Source organism: Lacerta agilis, chromosome 14 (assembly GCF_009819535.1).
Source record: "Lacerta agilis isolate rLacAgi1 chromosome 14, rLacAgi1.pri, whole genome shotgun sequence".
In the NCBI taxonomy this organism is placed as follows: domain Eukaryota; kingdom Metazoa; phylum Chordata; class Lepidosauria; order Squamata; family Lacertidae; genus Lacerta; species Lacerta agilis.
In genome coordinates, this window is record NC_046325.1 from 38643519 (window position 1) to 38657597 (window position 14079).

Here is a 14079-nt window from a genome sequence, read left to right on the forward strand (position 1 = left end):
ACCTGCTGGAACAAGCCAGCACCGCCGCCGCCGCCGCCTCTGTCTCCTCTCTTCTTCTTCTTCCTCCGCCTCCTTCTTCTCGGGTGCTCCGCCTTTAGCTTACCTCACCTAGAAACTGTGTCCAATGCCGGGGAATAGTCCTGGGCAAGGGGGAAAAAATAAAAAAAAGTTCAGGGAAAGGGAGGGGGTGCACTGTGCCTCTGAGCATGTGCAGAACGTGAAGATTGTTCCAAGTAAGCCTTGCCCTCTCCGCAGGGCCCAGAGGCTCCTATCTGTGGATTGGCTTCCCCCTCTTCTGTTTCCTCTCCAAGGCTATTTTCTGGGTGTTCAACGCGTCTTCAAATACAGTGTGTTGGTGGGACTTCACAGCTTTTTAAGAGGCCAATGTGTACATTATTATAGAATCCTAGAAATGGAAGGGATCCCAAGGGTCATCCAGTCCAACCCCCTGCAATGCAGGAATCTCGGCTAAAGCATCCATTACATCCAACCTCTGCTGAAAAACCTCCCAAGGAAGGAGAGTCCACAGACCCCCCCCTCCCCCACTTTCAGATATTGGGGCATGTGGAGCCAACGTACTGAACATGCATGACGGGGGGGGGGGGATCTCAAAATTACAATTCTTTGATGGTTAAAGCTGTCCCTGTGTTTTTATTTGTTTTATGAGCTGAAGTCATATCGTCTTGCTTGCATATGTCCTACTCAAGTATTAACAAATCCCAGCAAACCTGGTCTGCCTGCTCACATGCATTAAATGGCAAAAAAAATTTCTATTTGCCTCCCCAACACCTGAGGATGCCATCTCTCCCAGAATTAAAAACAAAAACAGGTCAATGTTCACGTGCATCTCGCCCATTCAAACAAAGGCTTCGAGCTTTAATCAACTAATTGGCACAACAAATAAAGAAAGGGTTAATCCCAGATTAGCAGCTTCCTCCACTCCCAAAATATGCAGGGGTTGTCAGGAAGTAACAAGCAGGAGACTCAGAAATCTTGAAGGCCCCCCTCCCTGATTTGTCCTTCAATTTACCGGTACATCCAAAACTAGCAGACAATTTGGCTTCTGCACTGAAACTATGGTGGATTTCTTCTCTCTCTCCTAACAATAAAGAACAACAGGCAGGTGAAGTGATTGCTTTCATTCCTCATGCACCTGGTTTTAGCTGCTGCTTCATAACACTGTTAATTTATTTGGTTTTTTTATTCTGTATGTATAAATGCAGTGAGAGATTTTACTTTCTTGGGTTCCATGATCACTGCAGATGGTGACAGCAGTCACGAAATTAGACGACGCCTGCTTCTTGGGAGGAAAGCAATGACAAACCTAGACAGCATCTTAAAAAGCAGAGACATGACCTTGCCGACAAAGGTCCGTATAGTTAAAGCTATGGTTTTCCCAGTAGTGATGTATGGAAGTGAGAGCTGGACCATAAAGAAGACTGATCGCCGAAGAATTGATGCTTTTGAATTATGGTGCTGGAGGAGACTCTTGAGAGTCCCATGGACTGCAAAAAGATCAAACTTATCCATCCTTAAAGAAATCAGCCCTGAGTGCTCACTGGAAGGACAGATCCTGAAGTTGAGGCTCCAGTACTTTGGCCACCTCATGAAAAGAGAAGACTCGCTAGAAAAGACCCTGATGTTGGGAAAGATGGAGGGCACAAGGAGAAGGGGACGACAGAGGATGAGATGGTTGGACAGTGTTTTCGAAGCGACTGGCATGAGTTTAGCCAAACTGCGGGAGGCAGTGGAGGATAGGGGTGCCTGGCGTGCTGTGGTCCATGGGGTCATGAAGAGTCGGACACGACTGAATGACTGAACAACAACAAATAATGTATAAATGCAGTGCTTTTATATATATATAGGGGGGAAAGGTGCCAGTAATCACCATGTTGTTACATACATACACTTGTTCACCGCTCTAGAATCTATTGGATGAATGGTATAGGTATACAAGTGTTTGAAATAAATAAATGAATCCTTAAAACCTGGATCCTGCACAATACTAATGGGTTTCCAACTACTGGTGAGGCAATTATTGCTCCCATCATGTTACAGCTTGCTGATCAGAAGGTCGGCGGTTCAAATCCCCGCGACGGGGTGAGCTCCCGTTGCTCGGTCCCAGCTCCTGCCCACCTAGCAGTTCAAAAGCACGTCTAAGTGCAAGTAGATAAATAGGTACCGCTCTGGTGGGAAGTTAAACGGCGTTTCCGTGCGCTGCTCTGGTTCGCCAGAAGCGGCTTAGTCATGCTGGCCACATGACCCGGAAGCTGTACGCCGGCTCCCTCGGCCAGTAACACGAGATGAGCGCCACAACCCTAGAGTCGGACACGACTGGACCTAATGGTCAGGGGTCCCTTTACCTTTTACCTGTCACAAAGCTGGTAGAAAAAACATGGTAAAAGAAAAACTCCAAGAATTAAATGGTATCTTTCGTTTATTAAGCAGCAAAATGCATTTTACACTCAAGGTAATATGTCCCATGCTTTCATTAGCCTCTGTGTGAGCTCAGCAGATCCCAGGTTGTCGTACTGCATGGAGGATTAGAACCACCACCAACCTTTTCTGCCCCTCCAGCTCCCCAGCTTGGGAAGCAGCCCAAAATGGTTCTCCTCTCCTGCTGAAGATTTGGACTTGTTTGAGGCCACAAAGAGGAGATGAAAGGCAACAATGCTCGTGCAAGGGGGACAATTCCAAGATCATCTTTGTGTCTTGGGAGGAAACGGTCACAACTGGGAAGCTGATGGGGCATTGATCAGGAATGGGCAGCTCAGCTCTTGACAGTGTCAGTTTGCATTTCTTAGCGCAGAAAGTATTGATCTGATGTGTAGGTATCTTCTATTCTAATTAATTCAAGAGGGTTCTGGAAGCTTTTCTGTGTGAGAAACAAGCAGAAAGCTCATGATGTTTGGGTTATTCCTTCAGAGAAGCTGAGTACAGCTGGCTTAAACTAGTTCTGTTATCTCTTCTGTCAAGGTCATGCTAACTATAAAAGTAAGGCCAGAAGGAGCCTGGGTTTCACTCACTTTCTCTCTTTTTCCTTCTGGTGTGGTGTTTTGTACATAGTATGTTACAGTGTTAAGGTTTAGGCTCCTTGATCATAGGGAGTACCGATCATCTCTATTAGAGTTCACACACCTGTTAAGATTCACTCCTAAAGAATAACTCTGAAGCGACTGAACGGACTAGCCTCTTGTAGAATGACAAGGAAATATGGCACATGATGAATGGAAAATCCCAACTCTAATTTGCAGTACCAAATTTTGAACAGAGTATAGGTGGCGATGGCATTCTTCTTCTGATTGCTTTCATGTTGCATCAAGTATATTTGGCATGTTTTATGTATAGCCTATTAATGGAATTAATTCTGCACTTTTAAAAAGAGTGCTGGGGTTTTCCCCCTCCCTACTTGTTTCTCCAAGGCCTATTTTTTTCCACTTAAGAATTAATGAGTTTTTGTTTTGTTTTTAATTTCATGGATGGCCTGTGTCTTCCAGTCAGCACCTTGTTTTTAAGGGTGAAGGAATCACTCTTCTGTGGCGCTAACCATGAATGTGGATACTGTCTACTGTGGGCATCTGTTTAGCAAGAGAATGGGATGCCTGCAGAAGTATAGCTGAGGAAGGGTGTTAAATTGCGGAGCAAAGGGGGGGGTCTCAGAAAAAGGGTCTAGCTGAACAGGGAACAGGGAGGGACGGATCCAGGCAGAAATGAGATCACACTGGCGGATGTGTGTTTGTGTGAGGATCACCCACTACTGCTCCTTCACAGATGTTTTTGCCCCAGGGTCATTGGGACAATTGTTCCTCTTCCTCTGTGGGTGGCCGCTTCCTCTTGAAAAAGCCCGTCTATTAAAAAAAAAAGAAACAGGCCTCTTTGAACTGGTAAAAGTCTTGATTGGGCTACTGTTCTCAATATATACACATAAGCCACCCAGAAGCATGCTGGGGTTGGCTGATCTGATCAAAATCTCAACAACAAGAACAAGAACAAGAACAAGAACAAGAACAAGAACAACAACAACAACAACAACAACTGTCATGGACATTTTAGCTGAGATTCCTGCATTGCAGGGGGTTGGACTAGATGACACTTGGGAGTCCCTTCCAGCTCTATAATTCTATGATTCTATATACCACTGCTTCCCCTATGAGGCATGTTAGTTACTGTGACATTGGACCTCCCATGAATGCTCATTTTCTGCAGGGGGGCGGAGGCGCTCCTATTTTTGTTGACCCCCCAGCTAAAGCCAGCACCACTGGAATATTGGCACCCCATGTGGTTGGTCCAGTTTGCCTCTGTGCCCAGAATTGCCCGCTCCAAGGTTTCGCTTACCTTCCAAAGAACGATAATGAAGATTGCAAGGAGGAAAAGTCCGGCCACTATAGCTGCTATGATCCACCACACAGGAATATCGGCAGCCGGTTCCACCCACTCCACCAGTGTCTTAGTCTGGGTAGGGCAGGGGGCAGGGATAGGAAATAGAAAGCCAATCTGAGTTGAACCTTCCTCTCCCTGATGCGATTGAAAGAATAGAGGGGTTTTCATGCCCAAGTCAGTCTTTTATCCCCAGTGCAGATAATGAAATGGCTGACCTCCTCTACCTTGGCGCCAGATCCAGGTGATTCTTGTAGGGCTGTCAAACACTTAACTGCCATTCAGGCTTCAGCCTTAAAGTTTGGAACTGGGTACTTTGAGAATTTAGCTAGCATTTTGAGCCCATTTTGGATGCAGGCAAGATCCAGTGAAAGCAAGGAATATCTTTATTTTCTGTTGCAACCGAGTTCCCCTCCTCCTTGTAGAGGTCTGCAAGCCCCTTTAAAGACTTTTTAAATTGCCCAACCCCTTAACCCCAAAATGCACCATACATACAAGCCAATATGGCTTCAGGATTGCTCTCCTGTACTATTTCAGACACGTGGTTTGTATACTTATGCATGTGTGTTTACCTTATGCATTCACGAACATTTATTCTATATTTGAGATCTTAGAATTCTTATAGCAGTCTCACCTCTGTTCCAACAAAAAACAAAACATAAAACCCCATCAGGCTCCAGCCCCTGACTTCACCAAATGACCAGGTATTTTCAGAAACCATAATTGGGCAATCCCAGATAGTGGGCCCCATGGATTCACCTCACATGCAACCCACTTGGCTTTATGACCTGCCAAAACCCATAATATACCCTCACTTTCCTACACGTCAACTACCCCTAGGTAGGAGGGACAGACACAATCTTCTGGTCCTTGTCCCTGGTGAATCATTGTCCCTATTTTTGCTTCCAGGGTACGCCTTAGTTAAAACATTAACGAGGCCCTGTTCATCTCAATAAGCCGAAATATTCTTGAGCCACAGAAAACCACAGAAGGGGGAAGTGTTCTTGTGAGAACAGGATGCCAGACTAGAGTGGCCATTGGCCTGATCCAGCAGGCCTGACGTTCTTATGCAAAGCTGAGTTTCGGCTACACTGATTCATTGACATACCAGAGAGGATCCGTTTGGCAGAACCTCCGGCTGAATGCGGTACGGCATCCCTGAAGTGTTGAATCGGGCCTGAGACTGGATGAGGAGTTGCTCCTTCATGGGGTGCTGCGGTAGAAGAGACCATTATGCATTTATTACCTGTGCCCTTATTATGGACCTGCCATCAGGGGCGAGCTTTGGTGACCTTTTGAAATACAGTGCCCTGTGTGAGCCCAAATGGTGCTGGCTTCCGGGTTGGGTGGTGGTGGTGTTTACAGGTCTGCAATTCTTAGAAATAAGAACCTGAACTCAGACTATGCTTGCTAGATGAAGGGGTTTATTCTATGATACCACTTTAAACAACCACAGTTTCCCTTAAATAATCCTAGTTTGTTAAGGGTGCTGAGAGCTGTAAGGAGATCCCTATTCCCCTCACAAGGGTACCGTTCCCAGAGTGATTTGACAGTCAATCCCTCTTCATAGAGAACTCTGAAAATTATAGCACGGGGGTTGGGGGTCACAAACTACTGACGAGCTGCATGTGGAGGAAAAACTTAAACACGTTGCAGAGTTCCCAAAAATAGACCAGAGGCAATTAATATTTCATCCAGCAGAACTTTACTGCTACTGAAGGAAAATGAGCATATTGGTCACAAATCCAATACATTCAGGATTGGCACTGTCCATAAGAAATCCAGTTGCAGCGGACTTACAAGAACTTATAATAAGACTAAACCTCAACACTACAGCACACAAAACAGAACACCACACCATACCACACCAGAACAAAGAGCTAGAAAGAGAATGTAAGTGAAACCCAGGCTCCTTCGGGCCTGACTATTATAGTCAGCATTACCTGGACAGAAAGATAACAGAACCAATTTAAAACAGCTGTACTCAGCTTCTCTGAAGGAATAACCCAAACATCAGAAACCTTCTGCCTGTTTCTTTCACACAGAAAGAAACCTTCCAGAACCCTCCTGAACTAAGCAGAACAGGAAAGATCTCTACACATCAGATCAATAACTTATGTACTAAGAAATGCAAACTGACAACTACAGCTCCCATAATTCTTTGGGGGAAGCCAAGACTGCTGAAAGCGGTATCATAGCACTTTAAATGTACAGAGTGAATGTTGCCACAGACAGCAGCACTTCTTTCCGGAATGCCTAGCCCAGAGCATTCTGGAACCCTGGTCTGGTTTAAGGAATGGCTTTGCCATGGACCCTGCAGGTGGCAATGCCACCTCTCTTACTTCCTTCAAATCCCTCCTTCAGATCCACTTTTGGTCACGAAATCTTTGGCTCCTCTCTCTCCAGTTACCATGCCCTGCTGTAACTCAGCCTAAGTACATTATCACCGAAACAATCACATCATCGTTCCCTGCGTACCGTCAGCTACCCTTCCCCTTCATGTCTTGTTTCCTCCATGGAGAATGTTAGATTAGAAGCTCCTCGGGGCAAGGGGTTCTTGAGGCCGGAGGAACATCGCCCGCCTGTGAGTGTGAAGGCCCTTTCCACCTGGCCTAGGGGGCTGGGCCCACACTCACCAGCCCTACTGAAGAGGCTCCTCATGAGGCCGGAGGAACATCACCCGGCTAATGTTTTATTGATTTATTGATTTAATATGATATCCCGTTTTTCACTACTCGAAGGAGTCTCAAAGTGGCTAACATTCTCCTTTCCTCCCTGACAACAAACACTCTGTGAGGTGAGTGGGGCTGAGAGACTTCAGAGAAGTGTGACTAGCCCAAGGTCACCCAGCTGCTGCATGTGGAGGAGCAGAGACGCGATCCCGGTTCACCAGATTACGAGTCTACCGCTCTTAACCACTACACCACACTGGTGTAAGCCACTTTGAGGTTTTTATTTAAAATATAAAGCTGTATAGAAATTAAATAAGTAAATCAAGCAAGCAAGCAAGCAAGCAAGCACCATTCATATGGATGGTGCCATATAAACAAACAAATAAATCACAAACCGTTTGCCACTTCTTAATCATAACTCCATCTTGTGATCTTGTTGGGTCACAGCATCTGTTTCGGTTTTCTTAAAAAATGTATGCTACCCTTCATCTTGTCTGGATTACGGGAAGGTGTGCACTGATATATAAGCACACACACGCCCCCCCCCAACAAATAAGAGTATTTCAAAGCAAAGTGTAAAATGAGAACAATTAAAATTTCCCAAAGGCATTAAAGTGCTTGCAATGTAGAAGCCAGGCATGCCTCTCCAGGGAGGGTGTATTCCAAAATCAAGGCAGTCTTGTTTTCTAGGAAGGGAACTCTCCGCCTCCCCATCCCTTGCACAGAAGCTCCTTCCTTACCTCGTGGAAAGTCTGCAGCCACAGCACTGCGTGGATGGTCACCATGGCTCCTTGCCCTATCTCCAGAGTCCCCACTTGGCAGCAGATGACGGCACAGTCTTGGCTACTACAGTTCTGCAGGCAGGTTGGATCAAGGGGGTTAAGTTAATTGAAACTGTCTGGTCGAGTTATTCAGCCTGCAGGATGTATAACTTGTGGATAAACACAGGGTGCAATCCTAACCTCCAGATACAAACTATGTGTTTGTGTGTTTGTACGTGTGTGAAGGTATGGCATTCTCTCTGTTTCCCATTTCTTCATTGCTCAGTCTTCTACGTTTTCACATCAGTTTTTGAATTCATTTCAGTCTTAATGAAAATTCATTAGCTTTCAAAGCGAATTTCTGCTAATATACACATTTTTTGCAAGCACGTTGACCTAGTGTACATCATCATCATCATCATCATTATTATTATTATTTGCAAAGCAAGTTCCCCCAATATACTGGATGCTTGTATGCCATTTATATACGCATTTCTATGCACGCTTTACCTCTGATGTTTGCATTTTGGTGAACTTTACTCAGCTGGAGAACTGCACTGCACTGAAAAATCTGGGGAAGGGGGAATTCCAAAGGATGGTTGTGTTTCAGTTCATGCGTTGTCTTGGAAAGGGAAAATTAGGTAGGTTCGCCTTTAAAATGCGAACTGAATCATATTTTTGGTCCATCCCATGTCAAATGATATGCCTCTGCCAGGGGAAATTCAGGGCCATGGATATTGCTGGCAGACCTCCAGCAGAGGTGGTACATGCCAAAAACCACCCATTAAACTCAATGGAGAGGAAGGGGGGGGGAGAAAACTGCCCACTTGGCCATGACAGATCATAGGATAATTCTGCACCAACTAACAGAAACTATTAGCAATATAGACACCTTTGACAGGGAGACCATATGTTGGATGCTACAGGGTGTGTAGCATGTGGCTAAACTATTCTGGCTTCACATTATGCACACTTAGGCTGCGTACACACCATACAGTTAAAACACATGATTTTTCCAGAAGATTCCTGGGAACTGTAGTTTAAGGTGCTAGGAAAGTCAGCTTTGTTGGGGTAAACTACAGTTGCCAAGATTCTTGGGGGAACTCGTGAGTTTTAAACGTATGGTATAAGTGCCCCAATGGCATAGTGGGACCATAGAATTGTTCAGCTCAAGTTGAAAGTGTAAATTTAGTAACTATGACATCTTAGGTATTGAAATTTTAAAACAATCAAGTTCCTAGATCTCGTGAGTGCAGAGGGGTTCTTCAGCTAGCTGTTTCGATCGCACCATGCTGAACTGCTACCATATGGGGGCTTCTACCCAAGCAGAATGCTTGCCTCATTCATTTTCAAAACAATTCTGCACGATAAGTCACTCAACCCAGGTTTACAGAAGTTTACAGGACGACTGAGGATTAGCCCGACTGATGAGCAGCAGGGATATATGAACCCAGATCCGGTGACAACTCCTTTAAATGACACTATGAAGTCGGTCCCATTTCCCAACAGGTCTCACCACCACAATGGGTTCTTGCAGCGCTGCCGAGTTCACATCCCGCCTCTCACGCAAGTGCCGTGGTTGGGCAGTCATATTGTAGCTGGGAGCAGTTGTGGGCTCCTGGACTTTCAGCTACAAGGAAAGAAATAGCGTTCAGGTGAAAAGCAGGCAGCTATATTGCAGGCGGCAGCAGATCAGGAAAAAAAAGGCAACTGATAAGATCAAGGGGATGGGGCAACTCTCCTAGGAGGAAACGTTGCAGTGTTTGGGACTTTAAAAAAAAGGAGGAGATTTGACAGAGGTGCTCTCAGGCCCTCCATACTTTGCTCTCCCCTTCCCAGAGGTTGCTCCTACCTTCAGAGGATTGGTGTCGTTGGTGGGTGAACAGGCGATGTTGCCTTCCGTGCTCACCCTTGCGATGTAAAGCAGGAAGCCTTCCCGGAAGTGGCTGGGGAAGTCCACAATAAGCTCAGCCCCAGATACAGTGCTAGGGCCAGCATTCTGCAACTTAGAGAAGCACAAGGAAGGAAGAGAGGTCAGCAATGGGGAAGACGTTTTTGGTTTGCATTTTCAGTACAGAAAGTATTGATCTGATGTGTAGAGATCTTTCCTATTCTTATTAATTCGAGAGGGTGTTAGAAGCTTCTCTGTGTGAAAGAAGCAAGCAGAAGGTTCATTATGTTTGGGTTATTCCTTCAGAGAAGCTGACTGCAGCTGACATAAACTAGTTCTGTATCTCTTTCTGTCAAGGTCACGCTGACTACAAAAATAGGCCAGAAGGAGCCTGGGTTTCACTTTTTCTTTCTATCTCTCTTCCTTCCGGTGTGGTGTTCTGTACATAGTATGCATAGTGTTAAGGTTTAGACCTATAAATTATTGTAAGTTTAAGTCTACTTGCAACTGGATTTCTTATGGACAGTGCCAATGCTGAATGTATTGGATTTGTGACCATTATGCTCATTTGCCTTCAGTAGCAGTAAAGCTCTGCTGGATGAAATATTAATTGCCTCTGGTCTATTTTGGGGGGAATTCTGCAACGTGTTTAAATTTTTACTCTGCTAACTATACGCTGGAATCTGCTCTGGATCAATATTGAGTAGAATTCCACGACAGACATATCCACAGTGGCATGCCTTCCAACTTGCATCCCCCCCCCCCAAGAAAATAATAATACTGGGATCGCCACAAAAACCCTGAAGCCATCACGGCCTCTCACTTTTTAACACAGAGTACTGAATTCCGAAGGGGTCTTTTCCCTTCAGTACCGCATTTCAACGTGTTACTGGAAGTTCAGATCCGTGCAGCCCTCTAACACATTTCTTAGATCTATGCCTCCCGCCCTTCTCCCTTCCTCCCCATTCAATATGGCATCACTTCCTGTTTTTATGAAAACAAGATCCTATTCACTTGAATGCCCCTGTTTCCCCACTCCCCAGTCCGTCGGTCTCCCCTAAAGAAAGTGTGGTGCGGGGGGAACGAAGGGGGTGCGGCCTGTCCGCAAGGCCACGCCAAGGGGTTGTGAGTGCCGAAGAGCGGCCATGACAGTCGCTTGGCTCTGGCTTGCTTTGTTCAGCCACTGCATCTGCATCTTCTGCCCCAGTCGCTAAGGGGAGGTGTGCAGGGTTGGCGGACACACTGATGAAGAATATGTCCTTATTTTCATCTGAGGAATATTGGAGGGGATGCAGTGGGTTGGAGTGTTGTCTCTACACCCCCCCTGTGCATCCAGTTCCAACCTTTGTTTCTTTGTACCTGGTAAACATGTTCAACTCTTGGTCCATAGTCATTTATGTCCTTGCTCATGTTCTTATAGTCCCCAAAGGCCAGTGGGACCACAACGACATCTGGGGCAGACCTCCTGGGGAGGAGAGCATGGAGAGAGCAAGGATGAAAGTGATTCCCCCCCCCCCTTGCCATGGGACACATACACGCTTCCTCCTGAAGCCCTTCCCCACTGATATTCCCAGCGGCTCCACTCCACCGACACCTCCTGCCCACAAGGCCAAAGCAGCCGGGTCGACCTTGTAGGACCAGCAGAATCAGGTGGGAAAGCTTTCCCCCCACTGTTATCATATCAGGCTGGGTTTGTATGTCTGTAGCAGCTGGTGGCCACTGGGTGGAAGGCAAGGAGCCCAACAGCAGGTGGCGCCAGAGCCAACAACAGGCAGAGCCAATTCATTCAAGTTTTGTCCCTGGCCTTCTCCCTGTTGAGTTCTGCGCATAGAAAGCACAAATCCAAGAGGTTTCCTGCATGCCCTATGTTTTCTACGCTCGGATCTGAGTGGTTTTCTGTTTGCCCTGCTGCTTTCCCCATGAAAACTCACTCTTTAATGCTGCATTGGAGCAAATGTCAATCCGCAGAAAACCCGACGGACGTTTGCTCCGATTCAGCAGCAAAGAGCGGGTTTTCCCGATGGAAAGTGGTGGGACAAGCAGAAGTGCAGTTCAGTCCTGAGACTAAGGAAGAGAAAGTTGAGATCACTGGTCTGCTTTAAATATGAAGGCAGGGAAGTGGGGGCTGGCTGGGGGAGGAATGAAGTTGGTGGGGCAGTGCCCCATTTATCCTCATAGGTCAGCCTCCACTGGTTTACATATATATTTACATATATATGCATCTCTCTCTCTCTCTGTGTGTGTGTGTGTGTGTGTGTGTGAACACACACACACACTGTTAAGAGTTTGTGGCGTGCACAGACCCCGCTTCTAATTCTTAGGTGCCAGACACTGGATTTAGCATGCTAAAATGCAAGCCAGGAGCCAGCCTGGTATTGGAGTGGCACTTGGCCAGAGGGCAAATGGGAGGGCAAATGCACCCTCAACTCAGAATTAGTTAGAAAGACAAGAAGTAGAGTTTTAGAGCTGGAAGGAGTTTTTTTTTTAATAATTTCAGTTGCTTAGGATGTGAGCCGAGAGATAAAATAGTTGCAGTCTGTAAAACGCGGCAAGCTCAGCAGAGGGCCAGAGGGCTGTGTTTGATTTCTTTTTGGATCCAGGACTGCAGCAATGGGAGAAATGCTGTGAACCCCTCCATTGTAGGCTCAGGTTGAATATATGTGTAAATAAACCATCTATCATAAAGACAACACACGCCCTGTGTAAGCTCCTGGAACCCCTGGAATCTCACACCGCTCAGAGATTGGGGTGTCTTTTATGATATGTGGTCTATTTACACATATATACAAGCGTGCAACAATATACAAACATATACACATATAGGTTAGTACTAATACAGACAGAAATCCATCTATCTGCAAATCTCCCCTCATCCATGTGACTTACTCACCCCAGCAGTTCCATTCTTGCAGCAACCTTGACCGGCACCTGCAATTGTTCCACGGCGCTATTGGGGTTGATGCTGTTCTTGCTGCAGGAGAAGGTGGGAGTTATTGAGTGAGTGCCACAAGAGTGTTTTCTCAAAGCCTGGAGCCCAGGCTTTGGACATGAAAAGTCTTGATGTAGAAGAGGAACAGAGATGCAGCGATTTGGGAAAGCTGCCTGTAGATTTCTGCCTCGCAACAGTTTAAAGTGTTGGTGCTGACCCTTAAAATCCTAAACGGCCTTGGCCTTGTATACCTGAAGGAGTATATCCACCCCCCATTGTCCGGCCCGGACACTGAGGTCCAGCTCCGAGGGCCTTCTGGCAGCTCCCTCACTACGAGAAGTGAGGTTGCAGGAATCCAGGCAGAGGGGTCTTCTCAGTGGTGGCACCCGCCCTGTGGAACACCCTCCCATCAGATGTCAAGGAAATAAACAACTATCTGACTTTTAGAAGACATCTGAAGGCAGCCCTGTATAGAGAATTTTTTAATGTTTGATGTTTTGTTGTGTTTTTGATATTTTGTTGGGAGCCGCCCAGAGTGGCTGGGGAAACCACGTCAGATGGGTGGCCAACAACAACAACAACAACAACAACAATTTTATTTGTATGCCTCCCATCTGACTGGGTTGCCCCAGCCACGCTGGGCAGCTCCCAGCAGAATAGTAAAAACACGATATAACATAAAACATTTAAAACTTCCCTAAACAGGGCTGCTTTCAGATGTCTTCTAAAAGTCAGATAGTTGTTTATTTTCCTTGCCATCTGACGGGAGGAGCCCTGACTTGGGGGAAAAGTTGGCAACTTCATATATACAAGACAGCTCCCCTTATATACCCTGCCAGATGGGTGGGGAATGAATGAATGAATGAATGAATGAATGATGCTATCTTTTGGGGTGGGGGTGGGGAGAGAATAACTAAACAGGGAAGGTGCCTGCTTATTTATTTCACCTGCTATTTATTTAGAAAATTTCTTAATTGGTTTGGTTTTCAAAAGAACCCCGAAACAATTTTCAGTACTGGAAAGTTGCTGGCTGTGCCATAGGTGGGGCTGTGAGTTTCCTGGTACGAGGACTTGGCTTCAAGGGTCCAGGACAGTGGGGCAGCTTTGTCTGTTACCTTCTTAGCTGCAGCATCAAAGTTATGTTATCACTGGCCTCTTCCAGCTGGCTGACACTTAGCTCCACATCTACCTGGATCTGTAAAAAAAAGGTGACAGACAGGGGGAGAGGTTGGATAATTGTTGCTTACAAGAAAACGCTAAGCCTGAGTTTGGCACTTGCCCTGGTTAAGAAATCAGCAACATACCGTGGTGTTGGATTTCATGGGGTTGCCAATTTCACAGGCCACCAAGCGGGTCTCGTTCTCCTTACGGGTGTTGCAAATCAACTTCTGCAGAGAGAGAGAGAGAAAGCACAGGTGATATCACTGTCAGCCAGGTGAATGAGCAATA

The 14079-nt window shown here is 46.1% G+C and overlaps 1 protein-coding gene across 1 annotated transcript in view; it reads right to left on the reverse strand.

The window, feature by feature from the left end:
• Positions 1 to 3398: 3398 nt before the first annotated feature.
• The window catches only part of ITGA2B (integrin subunit alpha 2b), a 43381-nt gene continuing 32700 nt past the window's right edge, over positions 3399 to 14079 (reverse strand). Inside the window, exons 21-30 of the mRNA XM_033169226.1 lie at positions 13935 to 14018; positions 13746 to 13825; positions 12592 to 12672; positions 11061 to 11166; positions 9663 to 9815; positions 9327 to 9440; positions 7790 to 7903; positions 5486 to 5590; positions 4336 to 4452; positions 3399 to 3848 (exon numbers count right to left, since the gene is read on the reverse strand). Coding sequence (XP_033025117.1) covers positions 3789 to 3848; positions 4336 to 4452; positions 5486 to 5590; positions 7790 to 7903; positions 9327 to 9440; positions 9663 to 9815; positions 11061 to 11166; positions 12592 to 12672; positions 13746 to 13825; positions 13935 to 14018 — 1014 coding nt within the window. The 3' untranslated portion in view covers positions 3399 to 3788. The remainder of the gene's footprint in view (positions 3849 to 4335; positions 4453 to 5485; positions 5591 to 7789; positions 7904 to 9326; positions 9441 to 9662; positions 9816 to 11060; positions 11167 to 12591; positions 12673 to 13745; positions 13826 to 13934; positions 14019 to 14079) is intronic.